This window comes from Nanorana parkeri, unplaced genomic scaffold (genome assembly GCF_000935625.1).
Source record: "Nanorana parkeri isolate BGI_ZX_2015 unplaced genomic scaffold, ASM93562v1 scaffold35, whole genome shotgun sequence".
Lineage (NCBI taxonomy): Eukaryota > Metazoa > Chordata > Amphibia > Anura > Dicroglossidae > Nanorana > Nanorana parkeri.
The window spans coordinates 809,364-836,230 of record NW_017306303.1 but is presented as its reverse complement, the minus strand read 5'-3'; the positions used below and the strand labels follow the sequence as shown (position 1 = coordinate 836,230).

General features: G+C 42.3%; 1 protein-coding gene across 4 annotated transcripts in view; it reads right to left on the bottom strand.

Annotated features, from left to right (window-relative positions):
* Positions 1–14,012, bottom strand: part of DCTN2 (dynactin subunit 2) — a 33,325-nt gene extending 19,313 nt beyond the window's left edge. For 2 of the 4 annotated variants that reach the window (XM_018569686.1, XM_018569693.1), the window contains exons 1-3: positions 13,737–14,012; positions 5,119–5,187; positions 265–273 (exon numbers count right to left, since the gene is read on the bottom strand). In XM_018569686.1, the coding sequence (XP_018425188.1) occupies positions 265–273; positions 5,119–5,187; positions 13,737–13,772 (114 nt within the window). In that variant the 5' untranslated portion in view covers positions 13,773–14,012. The remainder of the gene's footprint in view (positions 1–264; positions 274–5,118; positions 5,188–13,736) is intronic. The other 2 variants (XM_018569701.1, XM_018569707.1) reach the window with 2 other exon arrangements.
* Positions 14,013–26,867: the final 12,855 nt, after the last annotated feature.

Sequence of the window (26,867 nt, the reverse complement as noted above, 5' to 3'; positions counted from 1 at the left end):
CACAGGGAAATCTCAGTTTTCATTTCAAGATTACATTTTATGTAATGTGATTGCTGACCATTAAATCCACACTGAAATCATCCTAATCAGAAAAAAAAAAAAACTAGATTGTCGAGCCCCTTGAATCAAAAAGGTTTCAACACTTCACCGATGACATAAACAGTGACTAGGATCGGTAAAATCAGCTGCAATTACACAAATCTGAGTGCATGCAATTATTTGTACATTCAAAGCATGCAAAATAGGAAGCGTGAGTGGTCTTACTTGTGCAAACTAGTATCCAGGCAAGGTGATCAAAAAGGGAGGGCGAGAGTGTTAGGAACATTCATAGCAACAGTGAAAATGTCAGAACAATTCATCATACTGCCAGTCTATGACATCCCAAAGCAAGTAATGATCAAAAGGCCATTCGGCCAATGTAACATTGAAATAATTACAACTTGTATGAGGTTTCTTATCTAGCAATGTCAAAACCCAACTTCGTGTTGTTCCACAGCAAACCCTAACCAAGTATATGGCAATGCCAACTTTCTTGTGATATATACACATCAAAATAGAGACCCAAATTAAACTGGATCTACACTAAAACATTGAACAGGCAGATATAACAGACTTGCTGTTTTAGGTAAACTAAAAGTAATTTAAAAAAGGTCATAAAATACCTTTCTGGTGAAAATGGAAGACCAATTTCTCTCCAATGCTGTTCACATGACCAAAGGCCTGGGCTCCTGGTCATGTGACCTCTGCTAAAAGTAAGGATTCAATTCGGACTCACTGTTCCTCCCTTTTAGCACAAATAGCCTTTTGCCAATAAGACCTGCACAGGAGGAAGACCAAAGCAACTTTATGGTTTGTTTTTTTATTTCCCCAGCGTATATGTATGTATAGGTCCCACTTTAACTTTCAGCTATTTTGCATCCATTTAGTAATGAAGCCTACACAACTTCACAGATGGTATTTTAACTCTCAGAACTTGCAGCAATTTAATTACAGCTTTTGCTTTAGGATATCATAAACAGTATTAATGGCTGCTGGATTAAAGATTATTTACGGTACGTTTCAAGAATACTGTAATTCTAAACAAAAGCTTTAGAGTACAAACTAAAAGAATTGCAAACTTTGGTAAATGGATTCTTTCCCTGGCTTCAAATAGTTCTTACATCCAGCTAAAGCGTCCCTGCAGACATGTTTAAATCATCCCTTAAAAAAAAAAAGAGCTTCTAGTTCAGGGGTAGCCAAACTTCGGCCTTGTGAAACTACAAATCCCATGATGCATCTCTTTCCGCGAGTCATGTCTGTGGCTGTGAGAATCTTGCAATGCCTGATGGGATTTGTAGTTTCACCACAGCTGGAGAGCCGGAGTTTGGCTACCCCTGTTCTAGTTGAACAGTTTACAGAAGAATTCACTCATCTGGGAGAAGCTTTGCCATCCATGACAAGGCTGAGACAACAGTCACAGCAAGGAAGGCAGGCAGGCATTCTTGTATTCTGGAAACAGTTTTAAATGATCAAATGCACCAGAATCAGGAGAGCAGCTGCAGGACCAACTCAACTTTTCAGAAAACTTCGGTTATTTATAAGGGGCAGTACGCACAGCATTACAGCCGCTAGAAAGAGTATAGGAATTTACTATGCTCCTTGGTGCTGACTAGCTGCTGTAATGCCATGTGAACGGCGTTCACCCAGCACTATATATTGTGGGCAAAGCTTTTATAAGTTGCTCCATAAATTTCGTAAGTAGCCAAAAACGATTTGCCAAATATCCTTCCTCTTATCATTAAAAAATCATCTCCAAAACAAACAACCTGTCCTTCACCAAGTCTGTAGCGAAGAGCCGCTGTTCTCTGTATAAAAGTAGGGCTGCAACAACTAATCGACATAATCGATTATTGAAAAAGTTGTCAACTTTTTCAATAATCGATTAATCGGCTTCCGATCAGTTGGCCCTGTTCACAGCTCCACACACTGTGCGCCGCACCTCCTCCCCACCTCACCGCTGCCAGACCCACTCGCATCCATGCTCCACACGCCGCACCTCCTCCCCACCTCACGCTCGCCGCTGCCAGACCCGCTCTTATCCACGCTCCACACGCCGCACCTCCTCTCCGCCTCACATTTCCTGCCCATCCACGATCGGCACAGGGACGCGGGGAGATGTAGTAAGGAGGAGCAGGTGTGGGGGGATGACAGCCGCCGATAGACAGGTCCGATCTCAGAAGCAAGTTGCTGGAAGACTGCTCAGGTAAGCCTGCACTTTCCCACACATGGTGCTCTATAATGTATTGCTGGGATTTGTATTCCTCTATAGCTGATGGTACATTGTGCTGTATATTATACATAGGAATACAAATCCCAGCAATACATTATACACTGTATGTATAATGTACTATTGCTGGGATTTGTTGTACTCCTCTATAGCTGGTGACATTCTGCATTGCGCTGTATAGAGGACTACAAGTCCCAGCAATAATACATTATACAGCGCAATGCAGAATACCACCAGCTGTAGAAGAGTACAACAAATCCCAGCAATAATACATTATAAAGTGGTTCAATGCTAAATACCACCAGCTATAGAGGACTACAAAACCCAGCAATAGTACATTATACAGCACAATGCAGAATGCCGCCAACTATTATGTACTATTGCTGGGATTTGTTGTATGCCTCTATAGCTGGCGGTATTCTGCATTGCGCTGTATAATGTGCTTTTGCTGGGTTTTGTAGTCCTCTATAGCCGGTGCCATTCTGCATGCATTGCTGTATAATTTTACACTTTCCATTTCACTATATTGCACACCACACTATCTTTTTTTCTTTTTTACTTCCACCGGTCCAAGCTTGCTCCTGTGATGGACTACAACCCTTAATACAAACTAGTAGTCCTATCACTGGAGCCATTTTTTAAACTTTATTTTATAGTTTATCCGATTAACCGATTAATCGAACTTAATAATCGGCTAACTAATCGATTTTGAAAATAATCGTTAGCTGCAGCTCTATATAAAAGCAGCAGTCTCTTCGCAGCAGTCTGATATTCTCACAGGCTTCGTCACAACTACAGCTCCACAATCACCTAGGAACATGAGCAGTTTTACTGACAATGCGGCTGATTTCTAAACATAAGAGGTAAGATATTTAAACTTTGGTTTTGGCTGAACATTGAATTTATGGAGCAGAGCAGCATAGGAAAAAAGTATTTACTACCTATGGTCCAATTGAGATTTAACTGGAAGGATCCTGAGGCTGTAAATACAAATTGCTCTGAATCATGAAAAGTCTGATATCTATGTATCGTATAAATCTAATATATTGATCTATACTATCTATCCATCTATGTTATGTATCAATCTAATCTATCCATCTACTGTAATATTTTATTCTATATATCTATGTAACGTAGCAATTGTCTAGCCACACATAAGGCCCAATTCACAAATCTAAAAATCACAATAAAAATCCTTATTTTCAAATGAGTTCTCTTCAATAGAGTCTGATGAGACCTGAAAAATGACAGTCACGTGGCTGAAAAAGATCCTTGTCTTGCGTTACAGCTTTGTGAATTGAGCCCATAGTACAGACTTTTTTAGAACATTTGCATAAATGTGCCACATGAGGTAGATCTGAATTAACTAGGTGTTTAGGGTTACTGTTTTGCAGACTTTACCAATAGTAAAGTAACAGCCATAAGGTGAGAGGTGAATGTGACATCCAAGTTGGAAACCAAGCAGCTGTGACAATTTACAGCAACACACCAGCATCAGCTCCAGACATTATGTTGATGTAAAGCATCACTTACAAGTCCTGTGTACCTAAATAAGGTGAATGCAATAAAAGTGAATGTTCTTTTCAGTAAATGCCTTGATAACAGTGCATTTGTTGGACGTAATATTGGCTCAGTCTATCATGCTATTTTATAAAACTGACTGTGCGATGACATAGAAAGCACTAAACCTACTGCAGTGAACAGTTGATAACTTACCCAAATGTACATGACATATGCTGGTGCAATGCAGAGAATATAGACAGCTGAATGTGCCCTGATTTGCCATGTTAACATTTCTTTCTCAAAGACTCTCCCGCTTTAGTCTTTGGACAAGGAGTGTTTTTAAGAATCTCTACACCCCAGTTTTGTCGAGTGTTGCACTAAATGGTTACACAGGAATGGTTACACTGCTCCCTTCCAGGGTTTCATGGCTGTCAGCAGGTCTAAGACAAAATCAGGACACTACTGGGCTGATTTATAACTCTTCTGCCCAGCGTAAAGCCGTTCACACGGTGCAACCACCACTGGATGGTGCTGAGGCGCATATGAATTTTCTATGCTCCTCACCGCCCTCTAGTTGCAGTCCAACTATAAAGAGGTGGGCAAATCTGGCCCCCCAGCTGTATGATAACTACAAATCCCATCATGCATCTGGTTCTGGGAGTCATGCATGTGGCTGTCAGTCTTGCAATGCCTCATGTGACTTGTAGTTCCACGACAGCTGGAGGGCCAGAGTTGCCCACCCATGAACTATACGTTGGGTGGTAGAGTTATAAATCTACCCCTCACTAGAAGGAGCTGATGAAATAACAAATAATACAGAAGTACTTTAATTTTGTTTGCTCTCCATGGCAGCTAATATGCAGCTTAGCCCATGACACGCATAAATATTAGGTGCCTGTGTCCACCCCCCCACCCAACCACATTATGGTGATTGACAAAACCGCCTACCCACAGCAAAGCTCTAAGGCTAGGTTCAGATCTAAGCGATACCCAGGATGCGCGTCTCAGGACCCCACGCGACTGGGGTGCCATTAGAAAATAGCACCGCCAGCGAGATCAGCTGTGGTGGGCGACCCTGTGACCGCCCGGCAACCCGTGCGCTTTTCTGCACAATTGCCACGTGGTCACAGATCACTCAGATGTGAAGCTAGCCTCAAAAGCCAGCTATGGCATGCCGGAAAGGAGCATTCCGCTATGAACTTCTCTTATTAGCTACCTTTTGGACTGTTAAATATACAACTGAAAGAGATTTGTTATCTCTGTTTGAGACAGCAATAATTGTCATAAATTCCAGCAGAACACAAGAATAAAAACAGAATTCATCCAAGATAAATCATAAAAGGGCTTACCGCATCAAACTCAGCCTGGTCATCTTCGGGCAAATCACTTGTTTCATAAACATCTGGCTCATTCCTAGCCTAAAAAAATCAGAAAATCTCATTAATGTCTTTGTATTATTAAGTACATTTACACTGCTTACTGTCTTAAAAGTTACCCAAGAGTGCAGCTGCTTTTATTGCCAAGCCATTCTAAAGAGGGAAAGCTCTGACATCTTCAGGTTGCATCGGCGCTTTCCTTCTTCCCCACACTGCTATTGGCCCATTACTAGGGATGCACCGATATATCGGCGCCGAAACATATCGGCCGAAAATTGCACTTTTGGCATAATGCCAAAAGAGCCATGTTTCGGCCGATACATCGGCGCATCCCTGGTTTCTTTTCTCCCCGCTGGGCGCTGTTCCAGCGGGGAGAAAAGAAAGTGACAGCCGGCCGAGCGCTGCAGGACAAGAGCGATGTGAGCAGCCGGCGTCTCTCCTCCCACACCGCTCAGCCGCCTATCACAGTCCGGCAGAGCGGTGTGGGGGCGGAGACAGCGCTGTCACAGGAGACTGGGCTTTCCTCCGTACACCGCTCGATCAGCCTCCGTCGACAGTTCAGAGCCGTCATCCGAGCCCTCGGCCTCCGACTGGGCCGAAGTATCATCCCGCTCAGGCCGGTGATGGTGAGTAGAGGCCTTCGTAGGCCGCGCTGGCGAGAGGGTTGGAGGCGCGTGCAGGGCCCCGCGATCATCCGGCGGGGATTCCGCCGCCCATAGGCGCTTGAGTGAGCCCGCATTCGCTCTCTTGGCTGAGGCCGACTTTTGGCCTCTTTTCCCCCCCATGAGGATAGCAAGGGAGTCCGGCGAAGTGTCCTTGTGTCACGAGCAACTCGGGGATGGAGCGGGAGCTTCAGTTAAACACGTCCAGCCGCCGCCATAGGTAAGCCACACCCCCCCTCGGTTTCGTTTCTAAAATTTCCATTTCGGTGCACCTCTACCCATTACTATGGTGGACTGCCTTAGTGGCCAAGAAGAATGTGCAGGAAGGAGCGAGTAAGCTTCCTCACTACCAGACAGTAACAGAAATTTGCTTCTACCTGGTATAAAGTGACTAAGTTACATTAAAGCACAATGGTTTTTTATTTTTTTTAAACAAATGCTACAAAGGCAGGAAGGACAGTGTCAGCACCAATTCAGAGATGATTTGAGGATCTACAGCTGAGTGATACACAAATAAGACACATTATTGTGAATAGTTAAAGGATATTTAAACCCTCCCTTTTTTTTGCATATATCTACTGCTAGCAAGCAGTAGATATATGCAAAAAGTTTTTTTTTTTTAAACCCGCTCAAACAGCAGTTTAGACTCACCTGTGTTCCGTGCGCAGTCCCGTGCGAAAATTAGTAATATATAATATTGCTGGGCAGAACTTCTGTTTTGCAGCAGACTGCCTTGTCTCTGAAATGGATACATGGCGTCTGTGTATAGGTTCACAACCTGAGCCAGCACTACAGGAAGGGGCACTCAGCTGCAAAGGGAATTTCTCCCCCAGCATGAGAAGACATGAGGATTTAAAAGGAAGAGCAGCAAAGAGAAGGGAAACAACCATGGATTACAGTAAGGCACACATTACAGTGTTGGTTTATGTTAAAAAATCTGAGGGTTTAATGTCACTTTAAGGTAAGTGCTAACATTAACATTGGGGGCAGGGAAATTTTTGTTATCCTTTAATGTCACTTTAATGATGCATTCATGTGCGTCTTTTATATCTGTCTGGAGTTCCGCTTTGAGAGTTTGGAGGTGCTAAGCACTTTTCCAAGATACAGTGGACTTGTGTGCGCATTTTCAGAGCATGTGGGCAGGAATAAGAGAAATGAACAAGTACATTTCTATATGACAGAAGATTCTGTTCAACTTCTACCTCAAGAATATACTAGCCTATGGGTACAAGTTATAGTTCTTCATGTAATGGCAATTGGTACGGTTGTCATTGTCCCAGTTGAAAGTGATGTCCGCAAAAAAAATAAAAATCAGATTCACTGAGAGCCAGAGAACAGTCAACGCACTTGTCAGGGTTCTTCATAAGCCAACGCCCAGATGCTAATAATATGAAGCGTTCAACAAAAAGAAGGAACGATGAGATGAGTAATGTAATACTTGGCAAACCATGAGACAGACTGTCTAAGAAAAGCTCTTACAGGAAAAGCAGCATGACAAAGTTTCTACATAGGTAGCGTTCTGAGGATCCTCACAGCCAACAGCTACAGGACAAAGACTGTGTATGGAATACAGTTCAACTTTCACACAAGGAAGGACCGGTAAACAAATCAGGTGTGCTCCTATTGTTATTGGTCTACCTTGGCATAAATGGCTTATAATCTATTAAACTCATTTCTTTTTCTGTTGCAATATTTTATATTAACGTTTTTGTCAAAATGTAAACAGAGAACGTTTCTGACATCTCCAATACAGTATTGTGGTGAAAAGGCATAACAATCATACAGATGATATACAGAAGTATCACACAGCTAGTACAATTGCTATCCAAATCCATAAACCAAGGAGCGTTGGTTCACTATACATCATAGATAAATTGGGTGACACTATCCAGAGGTGAACCAGTGAAAATGTAATATGGAGGGCCAGGAAAGGGGTAACTGCAGAGCAGTTATGAGAAAGAATAGAGTAGAAAGAAACAAGAAGATAATATCAACGACATCATTACTGATAGTATTAGGGACACCACTACACTTAACCACCAATTGGGTCTTATATTGACAGGATCAGCTCACCACTCTCCCATGATCCCTCGCCTCCCCATACCACTCAGTTCACCTAGATACCCCGGAAGTTCGTTAGGTCCACAACGGCATGTTGATGAAGAATCCAGGGTTCCCAAGTATTCAGAAATGTGTCTTGTTTATCTTCCAAAATGCTAGACAGTCAATCATTTAAACAGGATATTGTCCAGCCTACGGACAAACTCCATGTACGAAACCTGCTGCTTTTTCCAGTTGCCCGCCAGGGTAAGTTTTGCTGCCAGAAATATAAAGTGTGATAAAGCATGTTGCGAACTATTCAGCCCAGGTACAGACAAGTGGAAAAGAGCATATTTAAAAGGTTTCTGGAAATGTGTGCATGGAACAAGCAAGTAAATCAACCTGTATATCCAGATCCAGAATCGGGTAGCGACCGGACATTGCCACAAGATCGGTAACATATTGCCAGGTTCCCGGCACCCCCGATAATCTCCTGAGGATGTAGGATACAGGTGGGCAATCCGAGCCGGGACAAGGTACCATTTAATGATCAAAATATATGCCACCTCAGCATTCGTAGCATTAAGAGAGCATCTGGCTCTATTCCTGTCGCCAGTCTTCCGGCGTCCAAATCTGTTGCAACCACCAACGCAAGTGTGCGTGGTGTGACAGTCTATTTAATTGAGAATACAAGATTGCCCCCAGACCCGGACCTTCCGGAGAATGTAGGCAAATATGTTCAAAACAAGTAAGTAAGCGGCCCGGGTCTCTTCTCTTTAACAAAGTAGAGATCCAGTGATGGAGTTGGAGGTATCGGAAGTGTTCAATCTCCGGGACCCATTTATGTTCCCGTAGATATAACCAGGAGGGTATGATAGGAGAACGCACAAAGTCATATACTACATTAAGGCCATGCTGTATTTACATTCAGCTGCCGTCTACGAAATCTTCCCACTGGTAGCTGTCATTCCCTGGCTGAAGCTATTCAAGTGTGATGTGCTTACAGTACAATTATTTAAAAAAATATATATATAAAAAAGGTGACAAAAAGTCGTTTTCGATTTCAGTCTGAAATTCTGCTGCGGGAGGTGCGTTGCAGTGCCATTCTTTTCAATGGCACCCCAAACGCTCCTCCCACCCACAGTGTGATCGCCTGCACTGGAATGCACGGTACCAGGATGCCGTGCGTTCCAGTGCAGTGCGATTGCAAAAAAAAAATGTGCATGCAGTTATATTCTGAAGTAAACTTCATGTTTGTAACACTGCCTTCGTGAATTTTATTTAATTTAATTTTTTTATCCAAATAATCAAAAAAATAATTGGCCAACTAATCGATTATTAGAATAGCAGCTCAGTAAAGAGGCGTTCTGTCTATTCATGACTGGTTTGATAGTAAATATTTACTATCTCCAGAGTGTGAATGAGCAGGAAGCTCGTGTACTGATTGCTTTCTGTTTATTGAGTGCTGGGGCTGCATATAAAATAAAAAAAATAAAAAAGAGAGATTGAGGACTCTGCCTCCTCAATCTCTTTTTTTATTTTAGAAGGGAAACATCAGGGGCCTAAACAGCCGCTAATAATAAAGTTAAAAAAAAAATAATAATAATTAAAACAAATATTTTAACATGGTTGGGGGGAGTAATTTTTGGTTTCGGTCTGACAAATTTTTTTACTTCGGTTTTTGTCTAAAAATTTAATTTCGGTGCATCCCTACTATTAACAAAAATGTATCTTATTTGTGTATCACTCGGCTGCAGATTCTCAAATCTTCTCTGAATTGGCGCTGACACTGTCCTTCCTTCTGGAGGGTGGCTACTTTTGTTCCCCATGGTCCCTGTGTATGTTGTAAAGTACCCACCAATCCAAGCTCACTCCTCTGATGGACTACAATCTCATGTTTAGTTGAACCATTTGTATTGAGATTGTAGCCCAATGAAATCGCCTCCAATGTGGTAACATGCACCTCAATGTGCACATAGATGTGAAGGGGCCCTCAGTGTGTGCAGGCACTTTCACTATTCATTGACTGCTACAACAATGTTTAAACCCTGTGTTGTGCTTTTCTACCCTGTAGTCCCACACATATGGGTCAGCCATACAGAAAATAAGAATGTGTAAATTGCTGGCTGAGCTCTATGGCAGACACCGATGCTTGCATGGGACAGCAGCAAGTACGTCTGGCCATACACTGTTGAAACTGCAGCTGAAACTCTGACCATGTTTACATACACTTTAAAGCTGAAGTTTAGCAGAAAGGAGCGTCTTCTAATGAAGCGTGTCCTCCATCCTGCTGGATGCTGGTTAGTGTGGAAATTCTTACTTTGGTGATGCTGGAAACTCCTCACATCCAGCGGTGTATTTAGGTTTCGTGCTGCCCTAAGCAAGCTTGTGTGCAAAGTGGAGCAGTGACATTTACAAATGGGGCATTCTAGGATCTGATGTACACCAGCAGCATTACACATCACAGCCAATATGTGTGTGCACTGTTCAATTCCACCCACAGGTCAGCAATAAATGGGAGATGAGGACAGCATTGGTCACATATCCACCACTTTTCTGCAGCTTTACAGCCAAGTAAGGGGAAATAATGAGCCCTTACCTGCAGCTCCTGGAGCCGCCAAAGCTGCTTCAGCCTCCCTCTGCCCTGGCAGGTCGTTGCCAGGCCCCACCAGCAGCAACCTGATTAGGCAGCCAAGGCTGCCTGATTTTGTGTGTCCGTTGCCGGCTTTCCTCTTTGCAGGAGGGAGCAAAAAATCAGCCAGCCTGCAAAGTGCTACTCCAGGCAAACACCTTGTTTGGAGAAAACACACAAACAAGGGGCGCCTTTCCTGGTGCAGACAAATTTATTAAGATCAGGATTGAAGGTAAATATAAAACATACTCACAAAATTCATGATTTAAGTATAAAAAGTATAAAAATTAAGTCCATGGACCCAAGGAAAAGTCTATGAAAGCTGCACAGCCGTGTCTATGTGTCAGCAGAGGAGACTGTGTGATGACGCGTTTCCGGAGTCACGCCCCCTTCATCTGATGAAACATAAAACATACTCACAAAATTCATGATTGAAGTATGAAAAGTATAAAAATTAAGTCCATGGACCCAAGGAAAATTCATCTGATGAAGGGGGCGTGACCCCGGAAACACGTCATCACACATCACACAGTCTCCTCTGCTGACACATAGACACGGCTGTGCAGCTTTCATAGACTTTTCCTTGGGTCCATGGACTTAATTTTTATACTTTTTATACTTCAATCATGAATTTTGTGAGTATGTTTTATATTTACCTTCAATCCTGATCTTAATAAATTTGTCTGCACCAGGAAAGGCGCCCCTTGTTTGTGTTTTTTCCCTAGATTTTAAAGTCTCCCTGGCTGATTTGGGGCAGCATCCTACAGACACACATTTTTTATAAACGTGTTTTTTATTAATTCACCAATTTTTATTTAATCTATCAATTTTTAAACAGACCTTGATTCTGACTTTATGTGTACATTGGTTTGTACTGGTTGAGCAGTCCTCTCTGGCGCTTTTTTTGTTTTAAACACCTTGTTTGCCTCGCGGTAAATGTGCCCCTGCTCACATCGGTGAACTTCCAATGCTGTACGACTTAAAAGGAGAACTATGGGGTTAAGGCTTTTCCCCATAGTTCTCCTTAGGGTAACAGAAGGACACAAACTAGCGTCCTCCCGTCACCCTAGGCACAGTATACTGAGACGCCGCAGCTGAAGCGGATCCCGACAATTTTGCCGGGATCCGCCCAGCTGCGTGACTGACAGCTGGCTCTGCCTATCTAGAGGCAAAACCAGCTGTACCCGCCCCCTCTCCGTTCCGCCAGTCAGCGCTGGTGGATCGGGGCGGGGAGGGGGGAATCCAGCCCCTCCCGTCACGGCAGAGAGCCATGACAGGATCGAGAGGTGAGCGGACGCCGGTATGTGTTCGCTCACCTCCCGGTCTACTGAGCCGACCTGTGACAGTCTCATTGTCACAGGTCGGCTAGAACTGTGAGGTGAGTGAAAAGCACTCACCTCATAGTTCTCCTTTAACTGCTCCTGCTGCAATAGTGAAAGAATCAACGCTGCTCGTGTTCAGGAAATAACGTCCGTACACACGCATTTATGAACATCAGTACTTGCATTTCCACCACGTGTATAGTGTATTGTGTACACACAATCCTACAGACATAAAAATGCAGCACTCCTGGGCGTGCATATACAGGTGTATTTCACACTGTGTGACCACACACCGCGTCTGTGTGAATGAACCCCGACAAAAAAAAAAAAATGTAAGTAAACTTCAGCTTGAAATGCTTTTTTTGTTTTGCTTTGGAGAACGTGTCACAAGTTAGGGTACATAGCACAGTAAAATGACCAGTCTTAAGGTGGCCATACACTGTACAACCATCACAAGACCTTAGTCTTGCGATGGTTGTAAAGGGATTAAAAAAACGTACGATCTGCCTATCTTGGACAGGCAGATCGCACTCTCGATCATCGCAAGCCCACCCCCGAGGGGCAGGCTTCCGATGACCGCAATGCTGAACGGGCAGTGTGCGCGTGTGCACACCGGCCCGTTCAGCATTTGTCTTCCGAGCACCGTTCTAACCAGCCGAGAATCGTACGATTCCCGGCTGGTTTTCGAACATGCTGGTTCGACAGAAGACGTGCGACCGTACAGTAGAAACGGTCGCACGTCTCCGTTCACACTGCTCGATTATCGTACGAAAAACCGATCGCATACGATTATCGTACGATAATCGTGCAGTGTATGGGCACCTTTAGGGTGCGGCTAGCATCTGCTGTGTTCCATGTGTGTTGCATTTCAAGACGCTGTTTACTTTGTTTTAAACTTTATTGAAATGTCAAAGTGACATCTCAGCCATTTCTATGTAGCGCAGCTCCACGGTAAGTTCAGGTGAGCTCCGGTACGTTGTAGAAGAGTGAAGCATGTCTGCATTCTTCCACAACGCACTGCAATCCACCTGAAGGCAGCATTACAGTGTGAACACAAATGATTGCTCTTTATGTGCACTTGCAGTGACTGGCGATAATCAAAAGGCAGAAAAGCGCCAGTCAACGCACAGTGTGTACCGGTGATCGATCAAAACTACGAACTTATCGAGTTGTGGGACCGCATTACTTCCGGTTTCCTCAGAACTACGAGGCTTTTACACAAAACATGTTGTGCACGAGCGCCATCCACGGCATTGCCCTATAGACATAGATCACAGCAATAAAGTAATAAAATGATGTAGGATGACAGTAAGCCAGCGCGTTCTTTATCTCAGGTGCCCCACTCAAGCGGCGGCCATATTGAGTGGGGCACCGGAGATAAAGAACATGCTGGCTTACTGTCATCCTACATCATTTTATTACTTTATTGCTGTGGTCTATGTCTATAGGGCAATGCCGTGGATGGCGCTCGTGCACAACATGTTTTGTGTAAAAACCTCGTAGTTCTGAGGAAACCGGAAGTAATGCGGTCCCACAACTCGATAAGTTCGCACTTTCGACACATCACCGGCCCTGAATGTTCCCCCGCCACACTTTTACAACCACAAATGTGCCTGGACTTTAGTTTTACAATAACAGACATGGAGACCAAGCAACAGAAGTTCATTGCACAGTCCTAGCCATGGCTTCTCATGATTTCTCCCTTCCAGCCTGTCACCCCTGCCACTATTTTCTGATAAAAGAACACTATAGGCTATATATGCACATCAGACACTGATCAGTGGGTCACAGTGATGGTGCCAGGCTGGGTGGGGGAAGGGAGGAGAAGGATGGCTGGGCACAGCACACATGCCCCCTTAGGGTACAGCCAGCTCTTCCAATGCCCCCCTCCCCCATCACACCGCACCGAGGACCCGGCCCCTGCTAGGTACTCACGATGCCGGGCAGGTCAGCGTATTTGGGATCGGCCATGTCTGTGTCGGCTGACAGGAGGGCGGCGGCTCACTGCAGCTGAAGAGAAGGGCGGCGGAGGCGGCACACTGCAAACCCCGGTCCGGGCAGTCCGGTCTCGGTCACCGGATTACAGCAGCCAAGCAAGTGGCACGGCAACAATACAGCCACCGGGAGAGCGGGGCAGTTACCGAGGACCAATTACCCGGCGGAAGCAAACCTCGCGAGACGGCGGAACATAGACACGAAGGGCCTTAAACCACACTGCTTGCTGGGAAATGTAGTTGCGGAAGTATCAGCCAATCATTGACAAGCACTGATTGAGCGGCGGTGGTGGTGGTGGTGGCGCACTTCCTTCCTTCCTTCTAAGGAAAGCTGTGTGGTTGGGCCTCCTGTGTGCTGTGCTTGTGTCTGTCCACCACTCCAAATGTCATTGCTTCTAAACATTCATCAACGTCATAGTATTATCTGTTCATTCAAATGTGTTAAAGACTTTCTCAGTCTTCCATTTTGCTGAATGAAAATACATGTCAAATAAAAATCCCATCAATTGTTATATGTGGCTGCTTCACAAATAGTGCATGCAAGCATCGCAGTGTGATCGAGCGCATTGTGGGCGGTGCGTTTGGTGTGCCATCCAAACAAATGGCAATGCAATGCACCTGTCGCAATATTAGAAACAGTAGGTACCGTGCGTTAATCACGGGCTTGGTGTGAACGGACCTTCACACCTATCAGGTGCATTACTATGTGCACAGAACACTGTAAACACAGCCCTAAGGGCTTGTTCACACCGAAAGCGTGTGCGTTCCAGAGCAGTAGCTGCTGGAACACACCACGATCGCTAAGAAACTTCTCCCCGCGTTTTGGGGCGTGGCGGTGCATTGAATTCAATGACACCGCTTTTTAGGGGCCCCATCAGCCAATGTGATCACTCCCGGCGCAGAGATGGGGGGGCCCGCCGCATACCGATCCGATGGTAACCGGCGGCCGAACACCCCATCTCTGCCCCAGGGCTGCGTTTGAATAGATACTGGGCCCCCCGTAGGCTCGGCCTCGGTGCGGCGGCACCGGCGGTAGTTCCGCCACTGCATCAACGTACATGCAGCAAGAGCTTACGGCATTCATGCTTTACGCTAGCGCTGGTTTCAGCACAAGAGAGTTTTTATTCTTGCTTTTAAATGTTTAAATAAAAAACGTGGCTACCCTATGTCAGGGGTTGTCTTTACTCTTTTAAAATATAACGTATGTGAAATGGAATGAGGAATTCCTATCCCACACAACTTGGAAGTGAAGTCAGGAGTTTATATCACTCAAGTTGAAAGGAAATCAGCAAGTGTAATAAGCTCTATGAACTGATGAACCTTCATTGATTTCACCATTTACCTTAAAGTGGACCTTGACTAAAAATCACATCAGCAGGCAGCTCTGCTGGATGATATGAAATGATCTTACATTCACTAGTTAAACAAACATATTTTTATTTTACTTACATTTTATTTTTTTCTACTTCCTGATCTTCTTGGGCACAAGTAATGTAATGTGCCCAAACGTTGCATCCTGGGAAGGTTACATCAGCAGAGCGTTGCTGGGAAATCTCATCTGAAATCTCACGAGATCTCAGAGATGATGTGCATGGTCACATGTCCTGCTCACATGTGCCAGAGTTCCAGGAAGTAAAAGAAGATCTAGTAACCTGCCCTTAGTAAAATGGCCTCCTTGAGAAGAATAGGGAGGAGAAAAAAATAAGGTATGCAAAAATGAAAAAGCTGTCAATTATCTATAAGTATCTGTTTGTAGATTGTTATTACTAAACATTTTTTAAGGTGCCTTTGTTGTTATTTTGAACATATGGTTAAAGTTCCTTTTTAGGGTGGATTTTGCTTGCCAGGTGTTGGATGTCTCTAGTGTAAACTGTCCCCAACACAATCATTAGACTTATGGTGCTTATGAATTGCACAGTTTATTGTTATGTTTTATTGCTTTCTGCTATTATGATTTTAATAAATTTGTGATATTGACTGAGAAGCATTTGTGTTCTCTATCATATTTTTCACATTGATTACCTGAATCTGTACAGATATAGCAGCTAAGGGGTGGGGATAGGGGTAAGTAGTGTTGATTAGATTGTATTTATTTATTTATAGATTGAAATGTGTGTAAACATAAACCTGTAATTTCAAAGAGGAACCCCACCCATTCTCATTCATTTCATCCACAAATACAACTTACCTTTGATGGTTTTTATCCAGGAAAAACATACTTACAAGTAGGGATGCACCGATATATCAGCCGCTGAAATATATCAACTGAAAATTGCACTTTTGGCTAAATGCCGAAAGTGCCATATTTGTGCCGATACAACAGCGCATCCCTGCTTTCTTTCCTTCCCGCTGGGCGCTGCTCTGTGTCCCAGCGGGGAGGAGATAAACTGTGACAGCCGGCTGAGCGCTGCGGGAGGAGATCGCTGTGAGCGGCCGGCGTCTCTCCTCCCACACTGCTCAGCCTCCTATCACAGTCTGGCAGAGTGGTGTGGGGGCGGAGACAGGCCGCGCTGTCACAGGAGGCTGAGCTCTCCTCCCTGCACCGCTCGCTCAGCCTGGCTGAGCGAGCGGTACAAACACTCAGTGATCAGTGATTGCTGAGTGTTTGTAGATAATTGAGGACAGAGTATGGTTACTATATCCTCAATTATAAATGAATGGGAAGTGATCTATATCACCTCTTGTTCATTCATGATTGTGTTTATAGTAAACATACTCTGTCCTCATGTTATGAATAAACAGGAACACTCTAGTAAAAAATTTAAATATTTAATAAAAAATGAATAAATAAAAATAAATCTTAATAAAAAATAAGTTTATAAAAAAAATTAAAATAAAATATTTGAAAAAATTAAAATAAAAAACATTTTTGGTTTTGGTCTGACATTTTTTTTTATTTCGGTTTCGTTTCGTTTTGTGGAATTTCCATTTCGGTGCACCTCTACTTACAAGCCCAACAAATCTTGTATTGACCTTTTCTCTCCCATTGCAAAATTTGGCCCAGTGCCACCATCTTTGTTTCATTTCTCATCAGGAAGCAGCTATCTCTTCTGGGTTCTTGCAGCTGGCCCCCTAATGATGCAGCACCACAATGACAATTCATCTGGAACTGTGAGGAAGCCTCCTGCAGCTTCCTTGGATATGTAACATCGGTATCCCAGAAGGCTGCAGAAGGAGGCTTTATGTCATTCTTCCCCTGACAAAAGTGGCGGTGGGGGGAGGGTCGACTATGAATGAAAAAGGTAAAGTAAAGTAAAACCTTATTTTAAAAAAGGCTCACTTTTTTATGCTGTGGAGGAGTAAGGTTGGGATAGTGGAAGCTGAATTTCTCGAGTGAAGGTCCGTTTTGAAGTCCAATTTTCCTTAATTAAAAAAATTATGTAATATATTTTAAAAATAAAAATCTGGCTCAGACTGCAATACTCATTTACTCTCTGGCGTTGTGCCCTGCAGACTCACCCGTGCTGCGATCCAGCATCATTCAATGTCTCATCTACAGTCTCCTCTGAGATGTCAAAGAGACAACTTTTCACTTCTCTAGTCACTGCTACATGCACCCTTAACTGGATAAAACTCACCAATCACAGAAAGAAAAGACTACATAGAGTACTCCTTAAAGAGTAAATCCACTTTTGTTAAGAAAAAAAATAAATCCTCTCTGAGTGATCTGTGTACATGTCAGAGCACAATGAAAACCAGACAATCGAAAGGTGCTAGTTAAAATATTTTTTAAGAACCGTGTCCACAGGAGCAAGCAGAATCCTAAACAGGAACAAGCCAAAGTCAGGAGCCGGAGTGGGTAGTCGTCCAAGCCAGGTCAGGAACACAGAGATCAGCGTCGTCAGGAACGATCCAGGAAATCAGCGTTGTCAGGAAAAAGCCAGGAGCAGGAGCCAGAGGAGACCGTCAGCCAGGATCGGGTCATACACAGAATCAGGATACTCAGAGCAGCAGGAATGCACTAGCAGGTAAGACCACGCAAGGTCAGACTGGACTGAATAGTTTATATATAGTGAGTGGGGTGACATCATCACTCAGAGACAAGAAACTCCCATCTTACTCACTCAGATGATGCTCTTCTGTCTGGTCATAAGAGGAAGCCTGGAAGTAATGAGCAACGTTCTAGAGTCTGCTCAAGCAAGGAAGGAAACAGGTGAGTAAAATGGCAGCCAAGCCAGAATGCTGCAAACCAGTAAAGTCCAGGTGGAACCCTGACAGTACATTATAAGGATTGTAACAAATGTAGTTGCAGCTTCATACCTGTCACTGTAATGAAGAAAACACTGTTTGTTTATCCATGTCTTTTCCTAACTGATTCCTGTATGGAAGGGCCTGGGTGTTAACGAACCAAGAAACCAGACAGAAACTTAAAGTGCAGGTTTAAAAAATAAAAGTAGTTTATTGAAAACTACAATAAACATAAATGACAAAAAAGAATGGAGAAAGTCCAGGACTTCATCAGTGCCAAGCCAGAGGTCAGATGCCAAAGCGGGTAGTCAGCCGAACTAGGTCAGGGAACACAGAGAGCAGAATAAAACACAAACAATAGCTGGAGTCAGGAACCAGAAGATCAGTCAGCCAGAATCAGGGTCTACACGGAGAACAGGAACAATTGCAGAACAAATGCAAGTGCAGTGACTGAATGGACAAGTTGATTAATAAATAGTGAGCTGGAGGTTGTCATCACTCTGAGACAGGAATTTGTCAGAGGTTTTGCAAGTAGTTGCTGAATGATGATGTTAACTGGTTTGCTCATAAGAGGGTGCCAAAGAGGAACAACGGTGCCAGAAATACTACACAAGCCATGCTGCAAGTAACTGGACAAGGAAGGGTAAAAAAAACCTGATACTGGGCTCATTATAACCAGCTGGCGGACTTTCTGTGTTCTAGCGAAGAAAGGTACAGTGTCGGCATCCCTTTAGTAGTAAATAAACCTTAGGGAGTATCTCACCAAAAATGAAATTCCTAAATAATACTTGTATCTTAGTGCAGACTTCTGGGAAAGTTAGTCAGCCAATCACAGAAGCAGGAAGTGACATTTCTGGGGGCGTGCCATACACCAACTAAATCAATTTTTGACAGATTTAAAGCATTGCAGCAGTTACAGTTTCAAATGGAAAGGTCATTTTTAATAACATTAAATTACAAATTGGCTCGTGCAACAATTATATATGTTATATTCATTTTTTATAGGTTTTTTTTTAATTTATATATTTTTAAAGTGGAGTTACCCTTTAAAGCAGATCAACAAGTTCCCTTGAAGGCTACCTAACAATGACATCATCACTTTACACCGTTATGTGGCAGCTATTCCTTGAGATACATTTCTGGATGAATGCTGTGCACATCTACTTTAAAAACAAGACGTCAAGCCTAATTGAATAAAATTGATTCTGATTCAAGATTTAGCAACATTCTTCCTGCAAGTGGGAAGGTCAGTGCAAATTACTATCTTTACCAATGCAGTATCTGTCTCAGTGAAATCTGTTTTTTTTTGTGGTGAACCTTGTAATTTCAGCATAAAGTGATGATTCATTATTATGATGATGGTTACTGCTGCCAGCTCTGTTCATGGAAATCTGCAATAGGTGATCTCTGTGAGTTAGTTAAAAATACAAAAGCATGTAGTATGATGCAGAATTGTGCAATTTGCTACAAAGTTCCAATATTACACTCTGATCACTGGGGTAGAGAAGACTGGGGTAATGTTTGTTCCTGCCTGCACCAGACCCAGTTACATATTTCAGCCTATACATTGTCCATACGTCAATCTGCAGTCAGGAATCCAGAAAACTATGGTTGGTCCCATCAATGATCTATCAAACAACAGCAGTCAAACCTGTCTGGAGGTAGAGTCACAATTATGGGCACCAATCAATAAGGGTGAAAGATGCTAACATTAATGAGTGGAATTCATATGTCACAGAACTTGGAGGCCAAGCTGAACAGGAGGCTACTCTTGCACCACTTGTCCAACTCCCCTGAAGGTGGAGGCAGGAGGAGTGCGGACACAGGGAAGAACAAGTGTTGATGCAGGTTTGGTACTGGAGCTTGAGTGTGATGACCTGGAGGTGACAGCTGGAAATGGCAGCAGACTGATCAGTCTAGCTTGGCTTTAGCTGGAACTGGCTGGCAGAGCATGGTGTCAAGGTAGCAGACCCTGAATGGAGCCACTGGAAGATCAGGATCGTAGTCGGGGTCACAAGCCATGGTCATATACAAAGGATCAGATATGGAGATGCAGTGTTAAATCGGTAGATGCAGCTGAAAAACGAGTCACAGGCCGGGGCCAGACACAGGAAAGACTGATACTAAGTTTAAGGTGCCAAATCAGAAGTCAGGAGCGAGGTCAGGAATGTAAGCCAAAGCCAAACAAAGCCTGCAGAATCACAGGATCAGGCAACAGGAACATAGGAAACAGCTGAAGACTAGTCAGCAATGGGTTCAGTACATACATTGGTTTTATAGTCGATCTGGCACCAATGAGTAGGCGTGCGTGCGCGCGCAGGAATGCGCACGCCGTGCTAATATCTGCATGCAAGGTCTCCAATGTCAACACATTCGCGCAAACTTCTGTGCACATGTACACGTAAACAATTTCCGAATGAACGCGCTCACTATTCAGGGCATGTTTGCCTGCAATTCTGAGGACAGGGTCACGTGGCATGGAGTGCGCAGGTGCTCTTACCAGCCTCTTGGTGAGTACCTTACACATATGGATATTAAACACTGATTTTCATAAACATGGAGGACAGACCTCATACATTAGGGACATTTTGAATAAATCCAATGGAATGATTAACTTTATAGCAACATTTTGAATACTGAAAACTAGTTTTTCCATTAGAGCACAATAATGGTGCTATAGAATGTGATTTTTACTAAGTTAGAACATCCTATTACATATGATAAGACATTTTAAAAGGATATTTGAAAGGTAAGAAAAGGTAAGATGGACTAAATTAGGGGGGCAGTTTAAAGAGTATATAGTGGCTCTGACCGCTGGCTCCTGACTTTGTCAACTGTCTCTGAAATCTGACAAGTTTATTGTTGGTTTGATGGATTATGGGATCGACTATAGCTTGCTGGATTCCTGACTGTAGATTAAAGGAGGTGTTTGAAAGAAATTGATGTATGTCCTAAAATAAACACTGTAAACCTAGGCAAAGTCACATGACTAGAGCCCAAGTACTGCTTCAATAACAGTAACAACAACAACAACAACTCTACTTGCAGGTAATGAATACATTAACATACTAGGACTAACAAATGGGCAGAGGGAGTAAACATGAAACAGTTTACGTCTTACATCAGCTTTCCAAAATTGTTCATAAACCATTCTGTTACAGTTTTCTTCACTGCAATATCATAATTTATTTCCCCAACAAATATTATTGCAGGTAATTATATAGCGCAGACAATTTACGCAACGCTTTACACATTCACATCAGTCCCTGCCCTCAAGGAGCTTACAATCCTGGACTGAGGGCCAATTTAGACAGGAGCCAATTAACCTACCAGCATGTTTTGGCCTCAAGTGCCTACAAATCATGCCAATTTGGTATTGACCATAGCCTATTGTATTCTCTGAACGTGCAAATTGTGGCCGTCAGCGACTAGTCAATGTTAGGGCAGAACGGAGAGTGGCAAGACTGGTACAAGACAACAGAAGGGCAACAGTGCAGTGTCAGATTCGTTGCATCACCTTTCTACATCTTGTGGAGTCACGAGGTGGTCCAACAAAGTCATCTCGTGGAGTTATCTCGTGGCCCAACGAAGTACTGATGGGGTGGTCATAATAATCTGGCCACTCAGTGTATAATATCTTTACCCTCTAAAATATTAAAACTAAATGGCCAAAATAAGCGCCTTGGAGTGATCGCCTTCGATAAAGATTTACCATCAATAACGATCACAAGATCTCTATAAATATCACATATGGGGACGTTAAAAATCTTGATGATCATGATAATAATTCATAATAATGGCAACCTCAATGCATTCTGCAGGATGTCAATTGGTCATCAAAAAACAATGGTTTTATGGATAGTATAATAGCTAAAATGGCTAAATAAGCAATGTCAACTGATAGGCAATTATATATTTAATTAGGACATAACCACCTATCAACTCCATAGGTTTATATGAGATTCAGTAGATATTATCACCAGATAAATATAGCAATGTTCATAGACTTTGATAAAAGATTTACTCCTACAGTAACATCTCTAATATTTCTATTGTATTTACTGTTGAACCCGATTAATACCTATGAGATGTAGATATATTACTGCTACTTTACATGTGCAGAAAATACATTCTGTTTAAAATAATACATCTTTTCTAATCAGTGGACTATATCTGGAAGACGGATCCGCTTGTCAGAAGTCACATTGATGCATGTTGCTTGGGGCAGTGTGGACTTCATTTTCAGTTTATCCATAAATATACTCTAGGTCTTTCTGCCTAGCTGTCACATCTGATAAACCATGCTGTTTCTTGCTATGCAGCTAATTTACTAAAGAAGGAATGTTCACACTAGCCTTTGTTCTCTTCATATAACCAACCAGATTGAGAGCAATCATCTTTTTCATTTTAATTCCCATGGAACTGCTTGGACCATCACTGTCTAGGATGCTATGTACTCATAAATCAGCCTATTTCTGAGTATGGCTAAAGTCCCTGTTAAAGGGTCAGTCAAGTCAAAAGTCATATCTGATGAATCAGTTTTCAGTAGATCTTGCAGAAGTAAATAACCTAATACATTCTAGTATCTCAGAGACTTAAGTGGTGAGGCCTTTGGTTTCATCTGTCATGGCCATTACAGGGTCACGCTCTCAATGTTTTTTTTTTTTTTAAATGTATTTTATTTTATAAGAATGCAAAAGGGAAGTGTGAACACATTAAGTGAAACATGTTCAGATTTGAACCTGATTAGTAACAGTAGGGAGATCCCTATAGAGCAATCTCTCAGATAACGAACCAGTGGTAAATGCCCACTAGGCTTTACCTAAAATAAGAAAAAATTACTACAGTTAATTAACAGCAGTTTTGTAATGTGCTACCAATTAAATTCACTATACTGTTTTGTCTGTATGTGTACCTAACACAGGGAAATAATCTTTCAAACTCAAGTTGTGTACTTGGCATTTTCCAAAATCCAAATTAAGAAATCTGTTCCAGTTCTAATTACTCATAATTTAAACTCAAGCAAACAGCTGGCACAGTACTTCCTTCTGGAGGGGGGCTTATTTTGTTCCTCATGCTCCCTGAGTGTGTTATAAAGTAGCCACCGCTCCAAGCTCACTCCCGTGATGGACTACAATCCCACATTTAGTTTTCTAGTTTGTATTGAGATTTTAGTCCATCACGGGAGTGAGCTTGGAGTGGTGGCTACTTTATAACACACAGAGGAACCATGGGGAACAAAAGTAGTCCCCCTCCAGAAGGAAGAACAGTGTCAGTATGAATTCAGAGATGATTTCAGGATCTACAGTTGAGTAATACACAAATAAGATACGTTTTTGTTAATAGTTAGGGTACTTGAATGCATTTTTAAGATTTAACGCCTGAGTTTAGTGTCAATTTAATGACAGCCTTCTTGTATTTTACCAGCGATCATACAGATGTACAAGGCATCAAAATGCAGGTCTGCTTTATGATCTGGGTGATTAGGCCAACAGGAATCCTTCAAACAAAAAATATTCATAGTATCTAAAGTGTAATACTATGTGAATATACAGAGTGACCGAGGGGAGTCGGACGGTTTTGAAAAAAAACAGTACTCCGTAGATTTTTAACTCGAAACGTATTTATTTTTAAAAAACAGAGGTCAAGAAATGCCATTTGAGTTGCTTATTAAGTTATACAAAATAATGTAATTTAGATGATGCCCATCCTCTTGAATGCAGCTTTCAATCCTTTGCTTGGAATTGTCCATCACTCAGGCCAACAGCTGTTGATCAATCGTGAGCACTTCTTGTTGGATGGCATCCTTCAATTCATTCAAATTACGGGGTTTGTGAGTGCACACAAGGCTCTTCAGGTACCCCCATAGGAAGAAATCACATAATGGCAAGTCAGGAGACTTTGGGGGCCATGGCACATCGCCAAAATGTGAAATGAGATGCCCAGGGAACATGTTTAGAAGAACTTCTATTGTTGTGTTGGCAGTATGCGCTGTGGCACCATCCTGCTGAAAATAAACATTTCTCTTGTTTATGCGTCATCTTCGCATAAGACTTCTGGTCACAAGACGTTGTTCAGCATCTCACGTAACAGTCACTGTTTCTTCGTTTTCCTCGAAAAAATACGGGCCAATAATGCCCATGTTTCACTTTCATGACAACTAGGCATTACCTTCATAGTGTACATTCACTTAACGGCTCTGTGGAAATCCTTAGCCTGATCTAGTTTTGTACTAGAGTAAAAAAACAAACAATAGGATAATTGTCTCTGAGGAGAGCTGTACACTGTGCTGTATGCATTAGACAAGAAGGTAATGTAGATTGTAAGGCCCATTGAAGAAAGGACTGGTGTCAATGATTAAACATTAAACCCCAGGTCAGGCCTGCTTTGGACCATTGCATGGGTTAAACGCTCATTTGGCTACAAGGGAAAGGAATAAGTAGGAATACTTACCTTATTTCTTGCTCACACAGGGTTCCTCTTCACCATCATGCGAGCGGTTCCCTGAAGCCACTTCACTTTGCTGTCTGGCTGGTCTAAGCTCTTATATGTCATTCCATAAAATGAAGGACCAGCAATCCTGCAATGTTTGATTGGATAGCATGGGCTCATCTACAGTCCGAAATGTAGTCCACCTGGTAGGAATAGGGTAAGTATTTGTACTTACTCCTTTCCTTTCTAGCCAAACTAGCATTTAACTAGTGCACTGTATAGGTAAATATTGTAGCAGCCCAGGGTGGGACTTTAAACATTTTAATGAAATTGCTGGTGATAACAATAAAACCTCATGAGGTAGATAACAGCTATGCCTTCTTCCAGAAAAAAAAGCAACATTGATCTCTTTGGATGCTAAAAAGCCTACTGAAATTATTTATATGATGTCCTTACCAAGTTTCACTTTACAGGAAGCCACTGAATCAATAATTTCCAACTCCCATACTAAAATATTGACAGTTAACATTTTTACAGAACCCCTTGAAGCGGCTAATGAGGAAGATCCTGTTCATGATATTAACCCCTTTGTGACGGGAGACGTACACTGTACGTCCAGCCACAAAGGGACCAAATGACTTGTCAAGTACACTGTACGTGACGAGTTATTTGCTGCTTTAGAGGGCTGTTAACCGCTGAGAATCAGCTTTTAACATTCATTAATGAATGCCCTTACTACAGAGGCATTCATTAATGAAAGGGTTAACATTTTTCAGACACCCGATACCTTAATATCGGGTGTCTGAGAGTCAAAGCAGAGGGACACACATGCCTGCTTTTGCCGGCATTCTGACAGCTCGTATAGATCGAGAGAGATATCTCTCTCAAGCTATACTGGCTTTTTTTTCTTCTTTTCTTTCATGAATAGATACATAATGTGTCTATGTGTCTAGTCCTATAATGTATCTATTCCTGGAAGAAGAATGTTTCAGTTTGCTGATCGTTGTTGCAACAATCAGAAAACCTTTAGTAACAGCTGAATCCTGAACTGCTGCAGGATCAGTGTCACTAACTTATTATCGGCTGTTCTGAAGTTTGAAGCAGCCTGATAATAACCAAAAATGTATTAATTTATCAAGCAGTAACAGTGAGATTAATTCACAATGACTGCTTGATATAATTAAATAAATAAAATACAATTTTTAATTTAAAAAAAAAGTGAAAAGTGTAAAAAAAAAAAAATTGTGAAAAGTGTAGAAACAAAAAATGTGTAAAAAAAAATAAAATAAGGGACAAATAAATGAATGTATTTATTGCATTTTTTTTAGCTGTGCTGGTGTTGTAAAAAAAATACCACAAATCAAAACTGGGAAAAAAGTGTTTTTTTTAACGTTTTTTTATATTTTATTTGTCCTAAGTGAGGCGTTAGACACACATATGTGATATAAATATGTAGCCCTATCTGTCCTCTAAAAAACAATATATAATATGTGTGGGTGCACTTTGTAAGAAAGTATATTACTGACGTGGAAGAATCACACATCAAAAATGTCAAAAGTGTGTCAGTCATTTATGAACAGAAACTACAAACAAGCTCAGTCATGAAGGGGTTAAAGGTCATGTAAGCAAAATGCCAGTAAAGTCAAAGCTTTTTGGAGAGATTTCACCTAATTTCCTGCAACTCTCACTGCCTGTGCTAGCAGTACAAGAAACGAGGGAAGCAGTCATCACGGGACATCACAGTAGTCACAGAGAGTAATAATAATGGATAGGGATTCTATCTCTTTCCTATTTTACTGAAAAACGTGTTTCCTCACATGGTATTTGTCTCACTGGAGAGAAATCCAATCAATCCCTGTCCTTAAAGGGAGTGAGAATAAATATTCCCAATAGGAACACAGACCACAGTAAACATCTGGCAGGTGCTATGCCTTCCCTACCCTGCTGCCCACCAATGAGATTCATGCACATTTCCATATACTGTATTTTGTTTTGTTTTTTTAAAAGCTTCAAGTGCAGAAAAATACCTGCTGCTCTGAAAGGAATCTGTGTGCTGCTAACTTCCTATTTGAGCTGACAACCCATTGCCTCTGCTGCACTGAAATCCTAAGAAGTGTTGTCAGCCTGCCCAATTCTCTTCTCATGGACTACAAAACACTTTCCCCTCCGCACATCTGTATAGCATATGGTGGTGGTGGAGAGAGTGGGTTTTCTGTAGTGCACAGGGAAGAACTGGGCAGGGCTGATAACAGTGCTTTGGATGTCAATGCAGCAGAGGGTACACAGGAAGGTAAGGATTTCTAGGAAAATCAAGGGGTATTTTCTCTACTTGCAGCATTTAAAGAAATTGAACATGGGGAAATGAGAATTATTTACAGAGATGTACTGCATATGTTTCATTTTATTAATTAACTTCATACAGACCCCACCTGCAGCTGTGAAATATATTGAG